The 26,656-nt window shown below is 37.5% G+C and overlaps 1 protein-coding gene across 3 annotated transcripts in view; it reads left to right on the forward strand.

Annotated features, from left to right (window-relative positions):
• PATJ (PATJ crumbs cell polarity complex component) overlaps window positions 1–26,656 on the forward strand; it is a gene marked incomplete at both ends in the record, with an annotated part of 372,146 nt that overhangs the window by 127,991 nt on the left and 217,499 nt on the right. For all 3 annotated transcript variants that reach the window (XM_080692386.1, XM_080692387.1, XM_080692385.1), the window contains 4 exons: window positions 2,343–2,414; window positions 3,674–3,851; window positions 8,454–8,564; window positions 13,305–13,382. In XM_080692386.1, the coding sequence (XP_080548512.1) occupies window positions 2,343–2,414; window positions 3,674–3,851; window positions 8,454–8,564; window positions 13,305–13,382 (439 nt within the window). The remainder of the gene's footprint in view (window positions 1–2,342; window positions 2,415–3,673; window positions 3,852–8,453; window positions 8,565–13,304; window positions 13,383–26,656) is intronic.

Below are 26,656 nucleotides of genomic sequence, written 5' to 3' on the forward strand. Positions count from 1 at the left end.
GAGTGTCGGCCAAGGTGTTTTTCCTGAATGCTTAGTACTTTTTTTTTTTTTTTTTTTTTTACAGTACAGGATATGGAAACCAGGGGCATTCTACCTCTGAGCTACACTCCCAGCCCTACTTTTTAGTTTTTTAAATTTTGAAACAGGGTCTCACTGAGTTGCAAAGAGTCTTGCTAAGTAGCTGATCTTCTGGTCTCCACACCTCCTGAATGCTGGGATTACAAGTGTGAGCCACCACGCCCAGCCCTGCTTGGTACTTTGAATTAAGAAAACCAAGGTGGCTAGGGTGAGAAGGACATCTGGTGGTGGGTGGGATGTTAATGATCCCAGTTTCTTAACTGATGTTGAGATCATCTAGGTCACTTTAGTCTTTCTTCTTTTCACATGACCTTAAAACCATGATTTCCTAAGAGCCTGTGGAGGCAAGTAGGCAGAGTGCTGCTGCTTTTCACAGGACTTGAGAGTTCAGAGAAAACTAAAGCATTGAAGCTTGGTGCTGAAACGATTTGGATCCAGGCCAGGGGCTGTGAGGTTACGTGGCATTTCTAAACCTTTCCTGAGCCTCGGGTCCTCATGTGTAAAATATAATAATCTACCAACTGTACTTCCTTCAGAGGGTTCTATAGAATGAGGGAGAAGAGATAGTACTTATACTTTTGTGTAGACTAATGCTATTTTTGTATGATATCAGTCACATTTATTTGATGATCCGAAGCCTCACACTTCATTTGCTCCTTTCAAATGCAGCCTAGACTTGAGCTTAGGAGTCCTGACTTCTCGTCCAGATAGTGTATGACAATATCTATACCCTATAAGAGCACCTTGCTGTTTTAATTCCTCTATAATTAAGCAGTTTATGTTAAACAAATCAGATGTTCCAAACTGGCATATTTTGACAAAGGGAAATATGATGGTAGGTAGGAAGGGACTGTGGATCAAATTAAAGCATATATGCAAATGTCTCTTTAAACTACACAAAATATTCATGGGATACCAATGAAAAGGGAATTACTTAGGGTTAGAGTAATTTTAAGAAGTATCATGATTGAGCCGGGCGTGGTAGCGCACGCTTTTAATCCCCGTGTTTGGGAGGCAGACACAGGAGGATCGTGCAGGTTCGAAGCCAGCCGCGCTGGCTTAAGAGACCCTGTTTCCGAATTTTAAAAAGTATAAAAAAGGTCTGGGAGTGTAGCCCCGAGGTAGAAGGGCTTCCAGGAACCCCAGTACCACCCCCCCCAAAAAAAAAGTATCATGATTGAAAGAAGTATCCTATTTACCTCTTATGTCAATTTATACTGGACTATTTTCTTAGCTGATCGGTCAATAACAAGTTTTAATAAGTATATTTTATGTATTGATGGAGACACAAATGTGAAATTGTACAAATTAAATACAGTTGTTCAGAAAAATAGCATCTAGAATGTTACCAATAAATATTTATAATCATTTTATGGTTTTCTCATGCTGCCAAGGAATTTGTTGTGTTGAATAATAAAGCAATATACGTTTGCTTTGTATATTCATTGATATGTCTTTTTTTTTTTTTTTTTTGCAGTACCAGGGATGGAACCCAGGGTCATTCTACCTCCAAGCTATACCCCCAGCCCTACCTTTTTTTTTTTAGTGTTTGTTTGTTTTGTTTTTTATTTTTTGTTTTTGTTTTTTGTTGTTGGTGGTACTGGGGTTCCTGGAAGCCCTTCTACCACTGGGCTACACTCCCAGACCTATTTTTTATATTTTTTTTATTTGGAAACAGGGTCTCTTAGGCCAGCGAGGCTGACTCCGAACCAGCGCGATCCTCCTGTCTCCGCCTCCCAAGCGCGGGGATTACAAGAGTGCGCCACCACGCCCAGCTTTTAGTGTTTGTTTTTTTGAAACAGGGTCTCACTGAGTTGCAAAGAGCTTCACAAAGTAGCTGAGACTGTCCACCAGCTGTGATTCTCCGGTCTCCACCTCCCGAATGCTGGGATTACAAGTGTGCGTCACCATGCCTGGCAGATATAACATTTTAAAAGCTTAAAAATTGATGAGCACATTGGTGCACACCTGTAATCCCAGCTACGCTGGAGGATGAGGCAGGAGAATTGCAAGTTCAAGACCAGCCTGAGCAACTGAAACTCTTTCAAAACAAAATTTTACAAAAGGCTGGAGGTGTTATTCAGTGGTAGCATTCTTACCTAAAATATGTGAGATGTACATTCAATTCCAGGTCCCTGCCCACCTCCCACACAGTTTAAATATTTAACAATCTATAGATAATGCAATTCAAAAACTTTCCAAGCGCCTTTAACAATAAGAACATGTCTTATAAGTTCTATTTTCCCCCTTTTCATCCCCTGCAGTGAGCTACCTGAGAGAGAAGAAGGTGAAGGGGAAGAAACACCGAACTTTAGCCACTGGGGTCCACCGAGAATGTACGTGTGTGACATTACTGGCCTTCTCAATAGGAGGATAGTCCCTTTCTATTTTCTTGACTGCAATAATGTTACTTTAATGATTGTGCAATTACAATAATTCACATGTAAGCCAGCCTAACTTTCAGTTTTATTTCATCTTACCTAGTGATTTTTAGCCAGACAAAAAGACTATAAACAGTATCAGCAAAACCTTTGATACTCTTTCAGAGAAAGCAGTTCACAAATGTCCACTTGTAGACATCATATGGGCACTAATGGAGTAAGTATACTTCATCTCTGCGTCAGTTAAGCAGGTCAGACGGGGCCACCTCGGCTGCAGTAAAGCTGAGTTTTTGTGAACAACAGCAGCCATAGTTGAGGCTTTGTTAGTACCAGTTTCCCTTGCTCTTCTCCTCTGGTAGAGAGCCCTTTTGTGCCCTGTTTGAACTAACAATGTGTGAACCTCTCTTTCCTTGGATAATGTCCTAGGTTTACATATTTACCAGGGCTGCGTTTTAAGATTATGAAACTCTTCCATTAGCTGCTTTCTGTACTCTTGCATTATAAATTTCACCACCACCGCCCGACGTATCTGTCCTTTTTTTGCAACTGAATTCTGAGTTTTGTCCTAAAATATCTTAGGAACTGTTTCCTGAGTGGCTTTTTTATTTGAGTTAGTTACTGACCATGTCTCTGTGGTTTAAGCAAAATCCATAATACTTACACGGGCAAATTTTGTTTCATACTTTCTTTTTTAAAATAACTTAGAAAAAATATTCTTTCCTCTGATTAAATAGAGTCTAAGTTAAACCTCTGGATAGGGAAAAGCAGCTCATGTTATGAATGTCTCAGCAACAATTTATTTTAAAACTCTGAGCGTTTATTAAAATAATACATGTGCCTGTTTTTATTTGTTACTCTTTGTTCTTTCTTCAGTCTGTTCTTGGCTAATGGTATAGATATAAATGAAATGGACTCATCACAAAAAAAATGTTGTGATGAGAGATTAAGAATAGTAAGACCTAGCCAAATCTCTGAATCTCAGGGGTTGTGTTTATTATTTTAGAGATCTATCATTTTCAGAATATAAGTTTTCATACATAATAAATGATCAATTCATCTTGTAAGTTTGGAACTAGACATGATTTATATAACTTATAAAATATATTTATTAAATTCATTTTTATAAATGAGTCACAGGGTTGTGGTTGAAACTAAATAATTACAGCAACAAATTAACTTATTCACAAGTGAGTTTTCTCTTTTTCCTTGTGTAGCGTTGAGATTTTTAGAGAACCCAATGTATCTCTTGGTATCAGTATTGTTGGTGGACAAACAGTTATAAAACGCTTGAAGAATGGAGAGGAACTTAAAGGCATATTTATTAAACAAGTTTTAGAAGACAGTCCAGCAGGAAGAACAAATGCACTTAAAACTGGAGATAAAATCCTTGAGGTAAATGATGCCAAAGTAATGTTTTTATTTGAAATATGTTTAAGGTAATAGAGAACTTTCTTCATGTGTTGATGTGTGTGTACAATTGGTGTGTTCTATTTATATGACTTAATTTGTGCACTGTATGCGTAATTTATGAGTTTCTCACGTGTAGGTAGGAGCAAGTAAGATAAAACGAAAAACTTTAGCTGATTAAGAATGGCACTTTATAAAAGAGCTCTTTATGGACCTTGGTAGATGGTGGGTAGGGTGCTTCTCCTAAGTCTTTAGTGAGCTCTAAATTTTATAATTATGTGTCAGTGGGATAGCTGTGCTTCTCTAGAGGGAGGAGTTCACCCTGTAAAGTCGAAGACTGCACCAGGAGAGGGGTGGGTCTATGTGCGCGTGAGGTAGGCTTCATGGGAACTAAAGCTGTAAAGGTACATTGAACAACTGGGACTGCCCTGGGATCTGACTTCAATACATTTCTTAGTGTTGGCTTTACTGGATGACCCTTTGTGGGCATCTCTAGTTCCAGAGTCTTGTAATGGTAGAGTTGAAGTTTGTGACTGTGGTGCTTATGCAAAACTACACATATGATAAAATTGTGCAGAAGCTAGACAGACACACACACACACACACACACACACACACACACACACACAAGTACATCTGTAACTGGTAAAATCTGAATAAACTATGGGTTGTGCCAATGTTAATTTCTTAGTGTTGCTGTAGCTGTATAAGGCATTAACACTGGCGGTGGCTGAAGGAAGAGTACATGGGACTTTTTGGTACATTTATTTGTGACTTCCTATGAATCTGTAGTTATTTCAAAATAGAAAGGTAAGAGGAAAGGACTCCCTTATGTTACCCCTCTGTTGCCTCATTCCTCCTCCCCATCTCTAACTTCTGACAGCCACTAATCAGCTTTTCCATGTCTTATCATCATGTCATTTCACACTTATCACATAAATGGAATTATGCATTATGTATCTTTTTGAGACTGGCTTTCTTTTAAACTCAGCATAATTTTCTTGAGACTCATTTAATTGTGTATATGAGTAGCTCATTCCTTTTTATTGTTGAGTAGTTGTTTCAGCTTGTTTGGGTTGCTCTAACAAAATACCACAAAGAACAGAAATTTATGACTCAGTTCTGACAGTTGGAAAGTCCAAATCAAGGCTCTGGTGCATTAACAGTCTGCCGGGGGCCTTCTTCTGGTGCATAGAGGGCACCTTCTAGCCAAGTCCTCACCGGGTGGAAGGGATGAGCCTCTTTTATATGAGCCCTCATCTCATTCTGTAGGACAGAGCCACTATGAACTAATTACTTCCTAAAGGCCTCATTTCCCAGTACCTTCACTTTGGGGTTAGGATTTCAACATAGAAGTTTTTATGGGAAAACAAACATCCAGACCATAGCAAGTTGCCTTCTATGGTATGGATATACAAATATGTTTAACCATTTGCTCATGAAAAGACATTTGTGTAGTTTCTTGTTCTTAGCTATTACAAACAAAACTGCTAGAAATATTTGCATCCTAAATTTTAACTTCTGTGGGATACATTTCTAAGAGCATAATTGCTGGCAAGTTCATTTTTCGTATTAAAAGGAGCTATTGAATTACTTTTTTTTAGAGTGGCTATACCATTTTATATATATAAAAATATATATATATATTATATATACACACACACACACTGTGTGTGTGTGTGTGTGTGTGTGTGTGTGTGTGTGTGTGTGTGTGTGGTACTGGGGATGGAACCCAGAGGCCTTCTACTTCCAGGCTACACTCCCAGACCTGTTTTATATTTTATTTGGAAACAGAGTCTCACTAAGTTGCTGAAAGCCTCACTAAGTAGCTGAGGCTGGCTTTGAACCTGTGCAATCCTCCTGTCTCAGCCTCCCAAGCGCGTGATTACAAGCGTGCGCCACCACGCCCGGCAACCATTTTATATTTCTACAAGCCATGTATAGTGATCCATCTCCATATCTTTGCCAGTTTTGGTGCTATTACCTTTTTTCACTGCGGCCATTATAACGAGTATATAGTGATATCACTGTGATTTTAATTTGCCTGTCCACAGTGGCGAACACGGAGGCCATTCTCATCTGCTTACTGGCCACCTCCGTGTCCTCACCAACGGAATGTCTATGCCTGCTTTCTAATGGTCCATTTGTTGTTTAATCTTTTTAATTGGAATTTTGTTTGTTTTTGTCCCTCATCTATTTCTGTTGTCAGCCATATGCAAGATGTACAGCTGGCTTGAAAGGTTACATTTTGCCATATGCTGTGTCAAGTATTATGGACAATTTGTTTGCCTTTTTCCTATGAAAGATATTTTTAAAAAATTTAAGTAAAGCATAGTAATCTGTTTTCTCTTTCATTATAAGGCAAATGTCTTAAAAACCATAACATGACAGGTTCGGATCTATAAAAAGAAGAATTTTTAAAATTACACATGTAGAATTTAATTTTTTAGAAATGAGTTTTTATGTATGAGTAGATGAGTTATTGAATTAATGATAAGTCTAAAGCTAAGGGAAAATAAGATTATTTTTCTGTTGTAATATGACAGAATTTCATGTTTTCTCTTCTTAGTATCAGTAATTCCCATTTAACACTGAAAGCATTTAGAAAAGCAGTGTCACCCTTGCTACTCTCCACGACTATCGTCCACTCCAAGTAACCAAAGCTTGATTGCATTATAGATCTGAAAAACTGTTCTGTTAAATGTATGTGGTAAATACAAAATGCTCTTTGAGATTTATGGACTACGTTAGCAAGTTAGTTCTTCTACTTTCTCTAATAATGAATTTTAAGCCAGGTGCGATGGCTTGTAATCCCAAGCATTCTTGGGAGGCTGAGACAGGAGGAGCGTGGGTTCTCGACCAGCCTCAACTACTTAGTGAGACCCTCCTCCACAACTTAGTGAGACCCTATTTCTTTCTTTCTTTCTTCCTTCTTCTTTTTTTTTTTTTTTTTTTGCGGTACTGGGGATGGAACACAGGGGCATCATACCTCTGAGCTATACCCCCAGCACTTTTTTTATTTTTTATTTTGAAACAGGGTCTCACTGAGTTACAAAGCTGAGTCTTTCCGCAAACTGCAATCCTCCTGTCTCAGCGTCCCAAATGCTGGGATTACAAGCATGCACCACCACACCCTGCAAGACCCTATTTCAAAATAAAGACAAAAAAAAAAAAAACAGGGATGGGAATGTAGCTAGGAGATAGAATGATCCTGGGTTCAACCCCGAGTCTGCAAGGGGAAAAAAAAAAAAAAAAAAAAAAGAACCCTTAATAGTTACCCAAGTTTTTTGAACATAGAAGCTTTTTAGTAAAATATCGTAGGAATGTTTGGGTATATCTTTTCTTAACACAATTTTGAAAAATGTTCAGCTTCTCAATTATAATAATAGGTAACTCACTTAAAATATTCTTCTCAGTTTAATGGAGAGAGAATAAAAGTCCAGAGCAAGATTCCCCAATGATCCCTTCCCCCAGTCAAAATTATGTACTGTGCTAATGACCGAGGTGATACACCTTGAGGTTCTGTTACACACCATAGCTCACTCGCTTGCTTGCTCGCTTGCTCCCATTGGTGCATGTAAACCTTATGTCATATTGGGGTGTAGAGTGTCAGACAGATGATGCACGTAGCTCTTGGTGCCCTTCCCACCAGGTCCCTCCCCCTCTCTACTCACATCTTTGATATTGGAGTTGGTTGTTTTGTATACATCCATAGCATTATTTCTACTATTACACTCCTAATAACTTCATCTCCCATCCCTGATCCCCCTCAGTGTCCCCTGGACTCTCTACTCATCTATCTGATATTGTCCTATCTCCCTAGTTTCCACATATAAGAGAAAACATATGTCCACTTGTTTTTTGAGACTGATTGTACTCACTTAGTATGTTATCCTCTAGTTTTATTCATTTTGCTACAAAAGGTGAGATTTTGTTCTTTATGGCTGAGTAAAATTGTGTGTATATGTCAAAGTTTATGATCCATTCATCTGTTGATGGATACCTAGGCTGGTTCCATAATTTGGTTATTATAAATTGTGCTGCTGTGGACATGGATATGTGAGTATCATTATAATATTCTGATTTCACTTCCTTTGGGAAGATGCCCAGGAGTGCTGTCACTGGGTTGTCTTCTGCGAAACCTCCACACTGATCTTCAGAGCAGCTGAACTAGTTTGCAGTCCCACTAACAGGGTAGATGGGCCCCCTGTTCCCCCACAGCCTCACCAGCATTTATTATCTGTGTGTTTGATGGTTGCTCTTCTTACAGGAGTTAGATGAACAATGGCTTATTTCTCCACTATCAGATAAAGACAGCACGCTTTGTGATCTCCCAGCTTTGGATCATTACATTTAGCCAGGGCTGTTGTTAATAACATACTTGTCACATTGTTTTTCCTGAAGGTAAATATTATTTTCCTAAAACAGCAAACCCTTTTATGGGCCAATCTTGTTTTTTTCTGGCTGTGGTCTAACTCATTAGACTCAGGCTGTTCTCATAATGAGATAATACACATGAGCTTCGAATTAACCTACTCACAGTATCTAATACGTTTCCAATTGGCATAAATTACTTCTGTGTTTTAGGTGTCTGGAGTAGATTTGCAGAATGCCTCACACGGAGAAGCAGTGGAGGCCATTAAGAATGCAGGAAACCCCGTGGTGTTCGTTGTTCAGAGCTTATCACCCACTCCAAGAGTAAGTTTTAGTTCCTTTTTTCAAAAAGTTTAACTGTTCTTCATACCTGTGGATCAAGCTTTTGCCTACAGACATTTGTCCACATATTTTCACCATTACGTAGGTTTACTACTGTTTAGAAAAAACTTAGCTTCATCTGCATTTATTCATTAACTTCAGCTTCCTTTTTCCCTCCAGTTTTGATCTCCTGGTCAAATTTGTGTCATTACAGTATAGATTGATTTTAGTCATAAGCTGTGGTGGCAAACAAACATGTTTTCAATTTCTTGTATCCCTTTTCCAGCTTTGCTTTCTTGGAGGCAATTTACTTCATTTTTCTGAACCAGTTTGTTTATAAAATGCTTTGAAAATAAAGGTCAGGTATCAAATATTGTTGAGGTGCCATCAAATGTTCCGTAGTAAAGCATATAAAATTACAAACATGTTAATGATGTTGTATTGTTATATTCTAGTATTAGAAATTTGAATTTTAAAATGTCAGTATTTAATCCTAAAACTGATCTTCTGTAGTTAATTACTCATTCGGTGTGGAAGTGAAACTCTCATGAAAGTGCCAGTGGGGAGATATATACATCATATTACAATGTGTAGCAGATATGTCACCCTTAAACCCTGTAACTGGAAGCAATATTTATTTTTATTTTATAATGGAGGACAGCAATCATGGGCACTTCTGAACAGTAGGCAAATTTTATTTATTTAACAAAATTATTTGTTTTTCAATATAATAATGTAAACCCAGTGTGATGATGTATGCCTACAATCCTGGTACTTGGGAGGCTGAGATAGGAGATGTGCAGGTTTGAGGACAGCCTCAGCAATTAGTGAGACTCTAAGCAAACTAGCAAAAACAAACAAACAAACAAACAAAACAAAACAAAAAATATATATATGTATGTATGTATATATATATGTATATGTATGTATGTGTCAAAGCCTACAGAAAATTATATTTCTATGGCAAACTGGGCAGAAGCTGGTTGGCTGCCCCCATTGTGGGGACTTTGGTAGGACACGTTGACATGCTTGTAACCTGCTTGCACACATGGTCCAAGCTTCTGTGCTGCTTGGGCAGCTCTGCTGTGCCACACTGCACTGTAGCACAGGCCTTGCATTCTTAGTGCTTTATTTACACCACCAAAACCAATGGAGACGGGTGAATTGAATAGAGGCCTCTTCCCTTCATAAAATTCAAAATTTAATTAGATTTTTGGAATCTGGTTTTTCACATAATATTGAGAATGTTGAAGCCATCACTTTTATTTCTGGAAACTGAATTCCAACAGGAAAGTTGGCCAGATTATTCTGTGCCAAATGATGCTTCCCAAGAAACACTTTTGAGTGAAAATGAGTCAATCAAATTATATACTTATGTAGCTAACTGTGAATGCCTTGCTAAAAAATTTTCAAAGCATTTAAACAGGTCGTAAAGTCAACCAAAAAGGCCAGATTTTCAACCCAGCTTGTGCTAGTGCGCTGAAGAATTTTTTTTTTTGCCTGAAGGACATGAATAGTACAGTTTCTTTTAACTATTTGCAAAGAGAAGATCTCTTCAGCATCGAGCCCTGCTCATGTCACTCTGCTTGTGCAGTGTAACAGGCTGACACATCATGCACTCGGTTCCTCAGGCATGAACTAGCTGTGGTTCCAGCCAAGGGGGTAGATTTAGTTGATGGTTTTAATTACTATATCTTTGATTTACTCCATTTTAAACATTTAAAACTCCATTTTAACACAAAGTGATTCCAGTTGAATGAGGCTGTGAAGCAATCAAGTTCCATATCTTTGCAAAATGGTGCTTTGGGGGGGACTTAATTATTGTTGCAAGTCATATAGATCATCCAGGAATAAAAGTGTAGGCAATGCCTCAGTTAATTTTTTCTTTGGGGGAAGGGATATCACAGTGTTGTCCGGGCTTGTCCTCACTCCTGGGCTCAATCCTCTGGGCTCAAGCAGTCCTCTGACCTTAGCCTCCCAAGTAGTTGAAACCATAAGCACACACCACCATGACTAGATACCATCAGTTTTGGCCAGTTTATATTCTAATTTGAACTTTCCTTAAAACCCAGAAGGAATTCATTTCCTAATGCTGTGCCCATCCAAACCCCAATGTCTGCAAGTGCTACGGTCACATTAGCATTTTCACCAACGTGTGAATTGCTAGTGGTATGTACATGTGGACTTGAGCAGCTACCTTAGGAGCATCACCAACACGAGACTTTCGAAGCTTCTTCTAAACTCTCAGCTGTATTTTTATTATACCAGAAAAAATGTGTGTATTAACTTAGATTTATTTGGCAAATGCTTATCTAGAGCAGAATCTATATGATTTATGCTGTACTATAAAAATGTGTATGCCAAAGTAATTTTTCTACTTAGTAACATAATTACATTTTATGGTAGCATCACATATATTTTTCATATTCTGAAACAAACCCTTTTAAAACTGGGTTTCTTTTCAGCTCGTTAAATTGGGCCTCGTATGTTGTTTTCTTTCTTCCTGTATTCCGGTTGTACTTAGTACCACTGCTTTATGATAACACCTACATTTTTGAGCACACACACATTTCACGTATTAATGATACACAAATAAAGATTTAACTTTCATAAGAAATATGCTGTCTTCTATTTCTTTTTTAAAAAGTCTTTTCATTGCGCTATTAAAACACAGTGTAAACATGAGTGGCACCTGACATTCTCCCGTAGCTGCTGCTACTCGGCTTTAGCTGGCTTTTTGATGTGACAGGAGACCAGCATTTTTTTGTTTTAAGGTTCTTCAGGACAGAATATGATTAGGCTGCCGTGTGCTGAGCAGAGAGATAAACACTAAGCATTATCGCACAGTTTAGATAGTAAGCACTGAATACATATATTCATGAATAATTACTGTTATTTTTTACTGAAATGATAATTAGGAAAGAGTTGTAGTGCATGCCTATAATCCAAATACTTGAGAGGCTGACACAGGAGGGTCACAGGTTTGAGGCCAACCTCAGCAATTTAGCAAGGCTCTCAGCAACTTAGACCTGCTTCAAAATAAAAAATAAAGCCTGCCGTGGTGGCGCACGCTTGTAATCTCCGTGCTTGGGAGGCAGAGACAGGAGGATCGCGCAGGTTCGAAGCCAGCCACGCGCGCTGGCTTAGGAGACCCTGTTTCCAAATAAAACATGTAAAAATAGGTCTGGGAGTGTAGCCCGGAGGTAGAAGGGCTTCCAAGAACCCCAGTACCACCCAAAAAAAAAAAAAAAAATTAAAATAAAATAAAAAATAAAGAAATACAAAGGACTGAGGATGTATCTCAGAGGTAGAATGCTCTTGGGTTCAACCTCTGATACATAAAGAAGAAGGAGAAGGAGAAAAATTCTGAGACTTTCTCATTTATTGTGAATTAACTTATATCTTTACCATAGTAAAAGAAAAAATTTAATCTCAAATTGCATTTAAAGGAAAGTAGAATTTGGAGGGGGTTGTTTATTTTTAATTTTCTCTGGGTAGATAGTTCCTTTACTTTTTCCAAGAAAGATTTATTTTTTAATCTTCATGTCTGTCTTCAGGTTTTATGCCAAGACTACTTATATTATCCATTTGAAGAGCCTCAAAATATTATATTTTGCTGGGTGTGGTGGTACATGCTTGCAATCCCAGCATTTGGGAGGCTGAGATAGGAAGAAAGATTGCCGGTTTGCGGCCAGCCTCAGCAACTCAGTGAGGCCCCTTACAACTCAGTGAGACCCTGTTTCAAAATAAAGAATAAAACAGGGCTGGGGATGTCACTCAGAGGTAGACTGTCCCTGGGTTCTATCCCCAATACTGCAAAAAAAAAAAAAAAAATACACACACACACACACACACACACACACACACACGCATATATTTTTCTAAGATGCTTCATAGTTTTACAAAAAGAAATGATCCAAAAAGAAGTCTATGCTGTTGGTATCATTAAGAATTAACATTATTTTCATAAATGTTAATTTATAGATATTTATTGAGCACAACTATGAGGCCCATTCTGAGCATATAGGTCACTACTAAAACTATTTTGCAAAATGAGAATTTTTTATTTTATTTTATTTATTATTATTATTACTTATTTTTTTGTGTGTGGGTCTAGAGATAGAACCCAGGGGCAGTCAACCTCCGAGCTACACCCCCTGCCCTATTTTTTATTCTTTTATTTTGAAACTGGGTCTCACTGAGTTGCAGAGGGCCTTACTAAGTAGCTGAGGCTGTCCGCGAACCGCGATCCTCCAGGTCTCAGCCTCCCGAATGCTGGGATTACAAGCGTGCGCCACTACGCCCGGTAAAATGATATATTTAGATGACATTTTTATAACATTTTTACTCTTCTTTGTCTTCACATTCTGGATCTGACCACACAAACCTGTGAACTCTCTCCCCCCCCCCCCCAATATTTTACAGTTATATATTTTGTCAATTTTTATTGTTTGTGTTAAATTGTACTTCTCATATCTTTAATTTTTAGATGAAGTCATGAGGTATTTAACTATATTCTGTTTGAAAAAATAGAGGAAGAAGTACTGGGGTATAGCTCAGTGATAGAGCACTTGCCTAGCATGTACAAGGCCCTGGGGTAGATTCCCAGCACCACAAACAAACAAACAAACAAACAAACAAAAACATTAAACATTAAGAAATATAATGATTATGATATTTGAACTTTTTTTCCTTCTCTCACCTTTCTTTTTCTTTCTTTCTTTCTTTTTTTTGTGGTGGTAGATCATTCCTAATGTGCATAACAAGGGCAATAAAATTGTCAACAACCAGAACCAGGACACCCAAGAAAAAAAAGAAAAGGTAACTTGAACCTCTCAATCTTCTAAAGAATGTCTTTGGTTTCTTCTCAAACATATGAACCATAACTAATAAAAGTGGTTTTTTTGATGAGCATCAGTGTACACTGGGTATGTATTTTCAACTGGTTCTCACCAGAATGAAGGCCAGAAACCTGGGTAAAAGATACTGTAAAGAACAGTCATCCATCAAAGTCGCTCTCTCTTTCCTGTTCAGCTGCCTGGCTGGTTGTCTGTTGCTCACACTTGAGGGTTTTGACTTTGATGTCTCTGTTCTCAGCCTGGGAGTTCATTTTCCACATTGTTTTTTTTCTAAGAATCCTTTTTCTTATTTTTTGTGATTGACTAATCACAGTTAACATAATGTTCTCTAGTTCTGTCCATTTCCCTGTAAATGACAAAATTGTGTTTTTCTTGATGACTGAGTAAAATTCCATTGTATACATATCCCATAGTTTGTAATCCATTCATCTGTTGATGGACATCTTGGCTGATTCTATAGTTTGGCAATTGTGAATTGTCCAGCTATGAGCATGGATATGCATACATTAGTTTGGTAGCTTGGTAGTTTGGTTTTTATTCTTTTGGGTAGATACCTAGAATTGGTATTGCTAGATCATCTGGTATGTTCATTCCTATTCTTCTGAGGATCCTCCATACTGTTTTCCAAAGTGCTTGCACTAATTTGCAATCCCACCAACAGTGTATTAGAGTTCCCACTTCTCCACATTCTCTCCAGCATTTTTTGTTGTGTTTTGAATGATTGCCATTCTAGTTGGAATTAGGTGAAATCTCAGAGTTTTTTTTGTTGTTGTTGGTGTTGTTTTTGCAGTACTGGGGGTGGAACCCAGGGGCTATGCCTCCCACCCTATTTTTATTCTTTTTTTTTTTTTTTTGGTGGTACTGGGGGTGGAATCCAGAGGCTTTCTACCTCTGGGCTATACTCCCAGACCCATTTTTATTTGATTTTGGAAACAGGGTCTCCCTAAGTTGCTGAGAGCCTCACTAAGTAGCTGAGGCTGGATTTGAACCTGTGTGATCCTCCTGTCTCAGCCTCCCAAGCACGGGGATTATAAGCGTGCACCACCACGCCCAGTTTTTATTCTTTATTTTAAAACAGGGTCTCACTGAGTTGCAAAGAGTCTTCACTAATTAGCTGAGGCTAGCTGTGAACCCGGATCCTCCTGTCTCAGCCTCCTAAATGTTGGGCTTGCAAGTGTGCCTTACCATACTGAGCTTTCAGGGTAGTTTTGATTTGCATCTCTCTGTTTGCTAATGATGTTGAACATTTGTTCATGTATTTATTGGCCGTTTGAATTTCTTCCGTGAAGTTTCTATTTAGTTCACTTGCCTATTTTTTTATTGGGTTATTTATTTCTTACTGCTGAGTTTCTTGGGTTCTCTGTATATCAAGGTCAATCATAAGACAAACATGAGAAGGAGGGAGAGGAGAGAATGGGGTGGGAATTGGGTAAAGGCTAATTGGGTGATGTGTGCATGTATGCCTCCACCATCTTGTACATTAAGATGTATGACTAGGATACTATGATGCACTAATAAAAAAATTTTTTTTAAACATAAAAAATTTTTTTTCATCCTTCAAGGACCAGATCCAAGGTCATCTTTACTGAAAAAAAAATTTTTCTCTTTTTTTCGATACTGACGATGGAACCCAGGGGTATTCTACCTCCAACCTACGCCCCCAGCCCTATTTTTTATTCTTTATTTTGAAACAGGGTCTCACTGAGTTGCAATGGGCCTCACTAAGTAACTGAGGCTGTCTGCAAAACCAGATCCTCCTGTTTCAGGTGCCCAAATTCTGGGATTACAAGCATGCACCACTACACCCAGTGAGAAAACTTTTTCTTAACTGTCAGTCACTTTATTTTCCCTGTTATTGTTTATCCACCTGTATTTTAATAGAATTTATTTATCTAAAAATTATTTTAAGATATGGTATCCAGTAGGGATGAATTTTCGTTTTTCCTCATAAAGATAATTAGTTTTGCCACCATTTTAAAATATGACCACCTTTACCCCACTGGTTTACAGTTCAGTTCTCTTGTATCAATTCTCTTGCATCTTGAGTACAAGGGGAAGTTGGTGTCTGAGCTTCCTTTGTTCATTTTAGTCTCTTGTTCATCCTAGCATGTGTATTGTACTACCTAAGCTATTAGAGCCTAATAATATATCTTGCTATCTGGTAGAGCAATTTATTTATATATTTCTTCTAAAGTCTTGCCTATATGTACCCTTTTCCATATAAATTTAAAATCAACTTGTCAAAATTTTACAAAAATTCTCCTGAAATTCCAATTGGAATTGTGTAGAATCTATAGATTAATTTGGAAAGAAATTACATCTTTAGGATGCTGAAACATTTTAACTATTAACTTTGTATATTTTTATATGAATTAAATTATTTATGCCGGGTGTGGTGGTGCATGCTTGTAATCCCAGCATTTGGGAGGCTGGGACCAGAGGATCATGGTTCGTGGACAGCCTCAGCTACTTAGTGAGGCCCTCTGCAACTTAGTGAGACCCTGTCTCAAAATAAAGAATAAAAAACAGGGCAGGAGTTGTAGGTCAGAGATTGAATGCCCCTGGGTTCCATCCCCATATCCTGCAAAAAAATATATATATATTTTTTGTAGTTAATTTTATAATTTTCTTTAGAAAGATGTTTAATCTTTTGATTTATCTCTATATTCTTACATTCTGTGATGCTTTTAAATGATCTCCTTAAAATGCCATATCTGGCCAGGTGTGGTGGCGCACACTTGTAATACCCGTGCTTGGGAGGCTAAGACAGGAGGATCGCGCAGGTTCGAAGCCAGCCTTGCTGGCTTAAGAGACCCTGTTTCCAAATAAAATATAAAATAGGTCTGGGAGTGTAGCCCAGGGGTAGAAGGGATCCGTCCCCAGTACCCCCCCCACACACACACAAAGCCATATCTGTTTGTTGCTAGTATATACACATAAAATTGACTTTTATATATTTATATCTTATAACATAATATTATGTACTTCATAAAAAGGCAGGGTTTCTTTCTCATTTTTTGACTTTTTTTTTCTTATTAAATCTACTAAGCCGGGCGTGGTGGCGCACGCTTGTAATCCCCGCGCTTGGGAGGCGGAGACAGGAGGATCGTGCAGGTTCGAAGCCAGCCGCGCGCGCTGGCTTAGGAGACCGTTTCTAAATAAAAATATAAAAATAGGTCTGGGAGTGTAGCCCAGAGTTAGAAGGGCTTCCAGGAACCCCAGTACCACCAAAAAAAAAAAAAAAAAAAAAAAAACATCTACTAAGATTTTCAATATTGTGCTCACTGGAAGTAATGATAGCTAATATTCTTGCCATTTTTCCTCGTCTTATTTAAGGAAATGCTCTTAATAGTTCATTATTGAATATAATGTGTGCTGTAGATATTTGTAGATAATATTTCAGGCTAAGGAAAATTCTCTTTCATTTCTGATTTGCCAAGAATTTATTGCACAAATTATGTTGACGTTGAATGTTACTAAATGTATTGCCTCCCTTTACTAAACAATTGTGCATATGTGTATAATTTTTCTTTTTAATTCCCCTACTGTGGTAAATTATATTAATAAATTTTTTAATGTTGTGCTAACCTTGCAATTTTGGATTAAATTTAGTTTGATCATGATTTTTTTTTCCTTGCCCATTGTTAGTATTAGTTTTTTGTTTGTTTGGTTGGTTTTTTTTTTTTTTTTTTTTTTGGTGGTACTGGGGTTCCTGGAAGCCCTTCTACCTCCGGGCTACACTCCCAGACCTGTTTTTACATTTTTATTTGGAAACAGGGTCTCCTAAGCCAGCGCGCGCGGCTGGCTTCGAACCTGCGCGATCCTCCTGTCTCTGCCTCCCAAGCGCGGGGATTACAAGCGTGCGCCACCACGCCTGGCTTGTTTGTTTGGATTTTTGTATCCATGGTTGCAAGTGAAATTGGTCTAGGAGATTTTGCTGATATTCTTACTGGCTTTGGTTGTGCTAACTACTGCAATGAATAATAGAAGTATTTGTTTCAGATTTATAAGAATTTGTATACAATTATAATTATTGATTCATTACCTGTTTGGTCAAACTGGCCTATGATTTCATTGTGGGATGCGTCTTCTATGTGGGAAACATTAAGATGCTAATTCAGTTCTTTAATAATTATTGAGCCATTCAGATTTTCTCTTCTTTTCTAGAGTCAGCTTTGGTCATTGACTTTTTTCTAAGGCTTTTAATATCACTTAAAATTTTCACATTTGTGTCATAAAGTTCATATATTCATCATCCATGACCCTCTGTAGTAGTTCTTTTGTACTCTGAATATAGTAATTTGCCCCATCTTTTAATTGGTTCACCTTAAAATGATTTTTTTCATTTAATAGTTTTTTAAAATTCTCTTGAACTGTGGTTGGCCTCTCTGTTGTGTCACTTTTGCTTAATTTCATTCTCAACTTTATATTGCCGTACTTGTTTTTATCCCCCATCCCACTAAATCTTTAGAGAATTGCAAACTTATTTTTATCTTTCTTTCTTTCCTAAAATAATAATTTAAAGTCATAAAATTGATCAAATTATGTAAATCCATATGCAAACATAGAACAACAAATCCCACTATTACTTGTAATTATAATACACCAATAAAAAAAGACCATAGCTATTTTCTTCTAGGTCCATGTTTGCTGCATCTCAAGATTTTAAGTTGAATTTCTATGGCTCAGTACTAAGTATTTTTAGGCTTCCAGCATGATTTCTTTTACCTTGGGTATTTAGAAATGTATTTTAAATGTCTATATGAATATTTAAAGACTTTTTTTATAACTTTCTAACTTAATTTAAGTTGTAATCAGAGGTTGTTCTTAGAATATTCATTCTTTAACATTGGTTGAGACATTTTATGGCCTAGTAATAGTTGGTTATTGTAAATGTTCTATTTGTGACCGAAAAAATAGCTATTATCTGGTTATTGGATACAGGTTTTTATTGAAAGTCATTAAGTCAAACTAATTAATTGAATTATTCAGATGTATATATTTACTAAATCTGTTGTTGGTATAATCTAATGATCGTTCATTTTCATGGTATATTAGTCTTATATTTTAGTGTCGTTTTTAGTTCTTAATTTACATGTTTTCAAGTTAATTAGGTGTCTACAAGTTTAAAACTTTGTTCCTAGGGAATTGATACTTTTATTAATAAATGGGCATAGTAGGTACTGATTCCTTAACTTCTATTTTATCTAATATTAGTAAAAGCATATTGGCTTTCTTTTTATATCTGCCTCAAATTTGGGCTTAATTTTTTTTTTTAATAATGGAGATTGAATCCGGGGGCATTCTACTTCTGAGCTATACTCCCATCCCTATTTTATTCTTAATTCTGAAACAGGGTCTCATTAAGTTGTGGCGGGCCTACCAATTTCTGAGGCTGGCCATGAACCTGTGATATTTCTTTCTTGTTCTCCTAAGTACTAGGATCATAAGCATGTGGCACTACACCTAGTTTGTCTTGAAATTTTTTTTTTTTTTTTTGGTGGTACTGGGGTGGAACCCAGAGGCTTTCTACCTCTGGGCTATATTCCCAGACCTATTTTATATTTTATTTGGAAACAGGGACTCACTAAGTTGCTGAGAGCCTCACTCAGTAGCTGAGGCTGGCTTCGAACCTGTGCGATCCTCCTGTCTCAGCCTCCCAAGCACGAGGATTATAAGCGTGCGCCACCACGCCCGGCATTGTCTTGAAATTTTTTGAGCTGCACACATAAAATGAATTTAGATCTCCAACTTGGGTGATCTGGACTGGAATCTAATTGATGGGGCCACCTTTTTCCTTGCAGTGTAAACTTAAGACAAACTTAAACCTTTTTCCTTGCAGTGTAAACTTAAGGCCAGTAAATATTCCTACCTCTTTGTGATCAAGATTTTGGTTTGTTAGGTTTAACTGTTTTATTTTCATCCTTTGTATTTTTTTTAAGCCATAACTTATTGAACCCATGGGGACCAATGACTCTTTGAGGATTTGGGGAAGAGTTCTTAAAAAGAATAAGGTTGTTTATTAAATTTCAGGAATGCCTATTTAAACTTTTTGACCACTGTCTTTGAGCTCATATCTTAATCTCAAAGATTATAATAAGGTCCACAATAGCCCAAGGTCAAGATTCTGTGGTTTCTCTTTGGAACCTGTTACTAAACACAGATAATATATGGACTCCAGAAGACGGGTGACTCCTTGCAGAGTGTTGGGTACTGATGGCAGGTAATTGCTTGCAGAATTCTTCCTCAGCCTTTTATAGGTCCATATTTTATTTTCAGGGATGGAGGTTTGGGTGAATGAAATCCTTAGTTTAATTTCTTACCTTGATTAGACTCAGTGGGATGCTTGGGACTCCATAAATTCTTCATTTATTTCTCACTATATGAAAGTAAATAGATAACGTAGGATTATGTTTATGTAAAGTTCTAGAAAATATGATCTATAGTAACAGAGAATAGACCAATGGTTTGTTCCTGGGAATGGGGTGCCCCAGGAAGGGCTAGAAAGTAGTTAAAAAGAGGCCTAATGAAACTTTGGGGGGTTGATAGTGATGTTCATTATCTTGACTCTGCTGGTGGATTCAAATTTGTGCCACATTTATGTCAGTTATATTTCAGTTTAGTGCAGAGAATCTGTTAAAGACAAACTAAAATGATCTGCCCTCCTAGAAATGGTGTTCGAGTGTGGGAAGGCAAAAAAAACCAAAAAACAAAACAATAACAACAAAAAAACAATTCAGACTACAGTAATCTGAGGACAAGATTTGAAGATCTACATAGTGTAGCATCTGAGAGGGATTAGAATGTAAGCTCCATGAAAGCAAGGACATCATCTGTCTCATTATTTCTCTGTCCCCATTGCCTAGACCCTGCCTGGCAACTAGTAGACATGAAATGCATGTTTGTTGAATTAATAAAGAAACCTAAAAACAAAGTTTCTGGCTTTAAATCAGCAGGGGTGGACAGATGCCCTCCAGGCATGTACCATGTACCAGTGCTCTACTAGAACAACTGATTGGAAATTTAATGGTTGCTTTTGGCCTCAATTACATGTACAAAAGCACTTTTTATAAATTTTATCCATTATTTTCATGTGACTAAGAAGGGTTTCTCAAAATACGTAGTTTAACTCATTGCTGGATTTTATTGACTCCTATGTTGATTCAATGAGCTGAACATTCACCAAATATTTTTTGGAAACGTTTAGTGAGCCGGTCAGTGTGTGGCATTCTGAGGAAATGCCTAAAAGGAAATCAGCATGATATTAATTTATGGATACCGATAACAAACACCATAAATAGAAATAACCTATTAGTTTAATTACCTCTGGGAACAAAGTTATTTAGTCAATTCAGGGAAATTCCACATGTGATCTCAGGAAGGAAAAAGGTAAACAGATTAATTTCTTATCTGCTTTGGCAAACCAAATGCATATGGTAAGGATAGATACATTCTGTAGAAATCGAGTAGGAGTGCAGTAACAGTAAAAATCTCTGAGTTTAGCTCACTTTGTCACGGAGAAAAACTGCCCATGGGGCTAACATGGTGTGAGAAATCGTACCAGAATCTACATCTCCACTACAGGATGGTGTTTCAGTGGCTGCAGAATGTTCTCTATTGTATAACTTTACTCTGAACTTACATTTTATGTGCCAACCAGTATACTAAATTCTGGGATGACAAAGCACCTTCACTCTGAAAGGCACTCTGAAAGAGGCACAGAGCACTGAGATGAGCAGGAGCGTCATTAGTGTGATAATAGGAATGTTTCCTGGCTTCTGCGGGAGCACTCCTTTTCCAGCATCAGGAGGTTCTGATGGTGACTAACCTCACTCTCAAAGTTAGCATTAGCTTTTCTTTTACGCATTATTCTATCCTTAATGCAAAAGCAGTAAGTGCTCTCTAGAAGTATAGGCGAGCAGAAAGACACCTGAAACTCATTTTAGCCAAAATTTTAGAAAATAAAATTTTAGCTTGAGATCATTTACATTTAAAAAAAAGTTACCAAAAAACTAACTAAAATTTCTGCTTGCAAGTCTTGAATAAATTCCTTGTTTGGGGTTTTTTCCCCTCAATATTTCCTGGCCTGTTTTGTCTTATGCAGTGCGTGAAAGGATAGGCAGTCTGGATTCATGGAAATATTATGTCATGGTTCATAACAACTCTTTTATGTTTTTTGCTAATTTTTCTTCGGTTGTATTTTATGTATTCTATGGACACTCACAGCTGGGAGAGTTGTTACTAGAAAAGTAGTCCTCCACAATTAAGTTAACTTCATTTTCTTTTCAAATATTGTTCAATGAAAATGTTATTTCCCAGAGTCCCTTAAAATGCGGATTATTAAATTTATAAAAATGTATCTCTTTCAAATGAATACAGATACTTCTTGACTTACCGTGAGATTATGACTTGATAAACCATGATAAGTAGAAAATGTTGTAAGTTGGAAATGCATCTAACGTACCTAATCTACCACACATGATAGCTCAGCCACACAGTACATTGTAGAGTATTGGTTGTTCTCCCATGATCCCGTGGACATTGTGAGCTATGGCGTGCTGCTGCTCAGCAGCTAAAGAGAGTGTTGTACTGTACTCCAATTACCTGGTACTTTTTTTTCTTTTTTAGTGGTATTGGGGGTGGAACTCAGGGGCTTTCTACCTCCAGGCTATTTTCCCAGACCTATTTTATATTTTATTTGGAAACAGGGTCTAGTAGCTGAGAACGTCACTAAGTAACTGAGGCTGGCTTCGAACCTGTTCGATCCTCCTGTCTCCACCTCCCAAGCGTGGGGATTACAAGCGTGCACCACCATGCCTAGCTTACCTGGTGAATTTAAAACTCAAAGTGCAGTGTTGCCGGGCGTGGTGGCGCACGCTTGTAATCCCTGTGCTTGGGAGGCGGAGACAGGAGGATCACGCAGGTTCGAAGCCAGCCGCTCTGTCTTAAGGGACCCTGTTTCCAAATTTTAAAAAGTATAAAAATTGGTATGGGAGTGTAGCCCTGAGGTAGAAGGTTTCCAGAAACCTCAGTACCACCAAAAAAAAAAAAAAGAAAGAAAGAAAGAAAAAACCAAAACAAAGTGCAGTGTCTTCTTTGCACCACCACTGTAAAGTTGAGCTATCATAAGACAAGCACATACTTAAAATGAATATTTTATACAAATTATATTGCAGTAAGATCAATGTTATGACATTCATTTATTTCCAGTAAAAATCTGAATATGCCAGACTATGTGTATGGGAGAACCTTGTAAAAGCATTTTATTTTTTTTTTTTTTTTTTTTTTTTTTTTTTTTTTCGTTTTTTTTTTTATATATATATTTTTTATTGGTGCACTGTATTCATACATCATAGTAGGATACATACTTTTGTAGACATACATGCACACTTTTCCCAGTCAGCCCCCAACCCAATCCCCACCCCATTCTCTCCCTATCCCTCCCTCCCACGCTTGGCTTAGTAGTTGGCATCTAGTATTATGGCAATTTATCTAAAATTAAAAATGATAATCTCACATAACAGTTTCATTTGTCTGATACCAAGCTTTTGATGACTTAAAGATAATATTTCAATATTTCTTTTTGCTTTCTTTCTTACCAGAGAATATTTTTTTTCTATTTTTTAGGTGAAACTATCATATATTTATATATTTATTTTTCAGAAAAAAATCTATCCTAATATGGAATATGGACTCTAGGTACCCAAAACGATCTTGAAAAAGAACAAAGCTAGAAGATATATATTTTCCGACCTCAAACCATATAAAGCTACAATAATTGAAACAGTGTAGTACTATTCTAAAGGCAGATATATAAACCATTGGAGTTAAATAAAAGCCTAGAGCTAAATTCTTCCATATATTGTCAAGTTATTTTTGACAAGGTTTCCACAAACATTTGGTGATGGAAATATTAATCTTTTAACTAAATATTGTTAAAAAATAATAATTACATGGAAAAGAATAAAATTGGACCCTTACCTAATCCCATATACAAATATTAACTCAAAATAGATAATAGACCTAAATATAAATCTTAAGACTATAAACTTTTAGGAGAAAATCTGGGTCATTAAACCTCACAACATTGAAATTGGCAGTGATTTCTTGGATATGATTTCAATGGCACAGGCAACAGAGGAGTATACAAACTCCCTAAAAAATAAAAAAAATTGTATATCCAAAGACAATGTAAACAGAGTTAACAGTTACTAATAGAATGGGATAAAATATTTCCAATTGTTATATCTGAAGGTATATTAATATTCCAACTAGAAATCCTAAAAATTAACAACAATAAAGGCAAACAATACCCTTTAGAGATAGGTAAAAGACTAACATAAATAATGAATCTCCACAGATAACCAATCTTAGTTGTCTGTTGGATGGAAAATCTTGTTTCTCTAGTTCTGGAGTGTGTTACCTATTTCTTCTTTGTAGTTAATCTCTTTGAGTATTTTCTCTAGTGCTGGTTTTGAAGACATAAATTCCTTAAGTTTCTGTTTGTCATGGAAGCTTCTTATTTCTCCATCTAATTTGATAGAAAGTTTTGCTGGGTAGGAAATTTTTGGCTGGAAGTTGTTTTCTTTCAGAATTGGGAATATGTTACTCCAAGCCCTTCTGGCTCTCATAACTTGGTTTGGGAAGTCTGGAGTGATTCTAATTGGTTTGCCTCTGAATGTCACTTGGCCCTTTACTTTTGTTGCCTTTAAGATTCTCTGCTTGGCTTCCACATTGGTCATTTTGACAATTATGTGGCGTGGGGATCCTCTTCTCCGATCCTGTCTAAAGGGAGTTCTATAAGTTTCCTGGACCTGTGTATCAACCTCTTGCTCTATGTTTGGAAAATTTTCTGCTGTTACTTCCTTGAAGAGATTGTTGATCCCTTTGGTGTCACTTTCTTTTCCCTCCTCTATTCCAATTATTCTTAGGTTAGCTCTCTTAAAATGGGCCCATATTTCTTCAATATCAGATTCCTGCTGTCGGATATTTTTTTCTAGATTAGAAACTATGAGTTCATTTTTGGATTGCTCATCTTCTAAGAGCGAGATTCTGTTCTCCATGTGTTCTAATCGGTTGTTTGTGCTTTGAATTGAGGCCTTTACTTCATTAATTGCATCCTTTATCTCTCTTTGGCTCTCTCTGAGTTCTTTTCGAAGCACCTCTATTATTTCTACAGTTATTTTCCTGATTTGATCTTCTAGAAATCTCTGATTTTCTGTTTTATCGGGTTCTGATGTTGTGGGATTGTGGGCATTTATTGCTCCAGTATTATTCCTCTTTCCCATGATTTCGGATGTTTGTGCCTTCTCTGGGTTCTTCCCTTGGGTCACTATGACTTCACTTAAGGTGTTCTGTATCTCGAGTCAGTAGTATCTCAGACCCCACTACTCCTTTACTGGGTTTTATCACAGAGTCTCCGACCCAGAGAGTCGATAGAGGCTGCTTTAGACCGTGGGGGGTGCCAGGTTGCACGTTCTCCTATGGTGTGATATCTCTGCCACCGCCCCTCCCCCACTGGGTCAGGTCCCAGGGAGGACAGTACTAGGATTTCTCCTCTGTGGCCCGCAGTTTGACTCACTGTTCTTGAGTACGCAGATGTAGCTGTACTGGCCTCGCTGAATTCGCTGCTGCTGCCGCCGGTAGCAATATGGCGCCGCTGCTACGCCCTCGGCTGCGGGGCTGGCGTTTTTCTTCTTGATTTTGATTTCTACTCTGAATCCCTGCAGCGTGTGCTGAGCTCGGCCACTGGGAGCTTTAGATGCTCTCTGCGCGGAGAAATCCCGCCTAGCTGTTCCGCAGTGGCTCACCTCGGCTTGCTGTAGCCGCCCGGTGAACTCCCCGCTGCCGCCGGCAGTAAAGCGCTGCTGCCGCGTCTGTGGCTCTGTTCTCAGTCCGGTTTCTCTCTGGAGCCTGGTGATTTTTTTGTTTCACTGGTGATGGTGTTTTCTGGCTATGAAAGGCGCTGATTTTGTGGTAATGGAGATTTGTTGTTAGCGGGGCTCTTAAGCTCCGCTTTTCTCGGTCGCCATCTTCCCGGAAGTCCGTAAAAGCATTTTATAAAGATGAAAACAGTCTCTTAGGAACCTCTTGAGGGCACATAGAATATAACGCTATACATGTTCTCTATTCTTAACAGCAACAAATAATACAGTGTTCTATCAGGGATGGTTTACGTTGTGTCAGGCCTTTGAATTGGCTTGATAATATTCGGGTAAATGTGTAAATGTTTGTAGTCTTCAGATATATGTGCACACACACATATATACATATATATTCAAATACCTATGCTTATGTACATACCTAGCATGTTCTCATGTGGATGTTATGAAGCTTTGGTATAAATGTTGTTAAAACCTTATATATAATGTTTTATAATCCACACTAATGAGATCAATGAGACCAGGGAGGAGAATATCTGTTTCTAATTTAAAGTTATCAAATGACTTTTATTATGTGAATCTGGATTCTTACATAAAATCAAAAGTCTGGCACATTTAAAGTAATATACTTTAGTTTCAGTATTTTATGGGAATATTAGATTTAAGTAGTGCTTTTAAGAGACATCTAATTTATTAATATGTTGAAGATAGCAAAGTATTATGTACTCCTAATGGTAGGTAAAAACATTTCTCAATCATAGATACTCAGCTTTCAGCTTCTGCCCTACATCTAAAGCCATAAGTCAAATCCAGACACAGAAATGCAAAAACCTATCAAAGACATTCTTTCCCGTGGACCCAAGACACGTTCTAGTACAAAAACACAAACAGACAAGCAAAAGAGACTAAAAGCACTATATGGTGTTTTTGATCACTGGAGACTCGATCCATATAGGACCAACGTAGAACAGATATTCATTATCCCAAAAATGCCACTACTTGGGCAGTCCACAAAACCAAATTCCAGACTAAGTTATAGCCCAAGTACAGAGCAGAGCCAGACTTGACCTAATATCAGAAAAAAGCATAGCATTGGAAAGAAAAAACAGAGAAGCAGCAGTAAAAAAGGCAAAGTTCTGTTATTACTTGGAAGTTACTATGGCAGCCAAAAGATGGTGCAAATGAGATTAAGCAGCTCACAAATTGCATATCTCAGTTTAATTTGTTCTGGTAGGTGAATCTGTCTGAGCATCTCAGTGGGACTTCCAAAACTATTAAGTATAATTTACAAAAAAATAAAAGCACGACTCAAAGTTACGCAAAATGTGCAGGTGCCAGGTATTTATTTAGCTCA

This window comes from Muscardinus avellanarius (genome assembly GCF_963383645.1).
Source record: "Muscardinus avellanarius genome assembly, chromosome: 3".
NCBI classification, from domain to species: Eukaryota; Metazoa; Chordata; class Mammalia; order Rodentia; family Gliridae; genus Muscardinus; species Muscardinus avellanarius.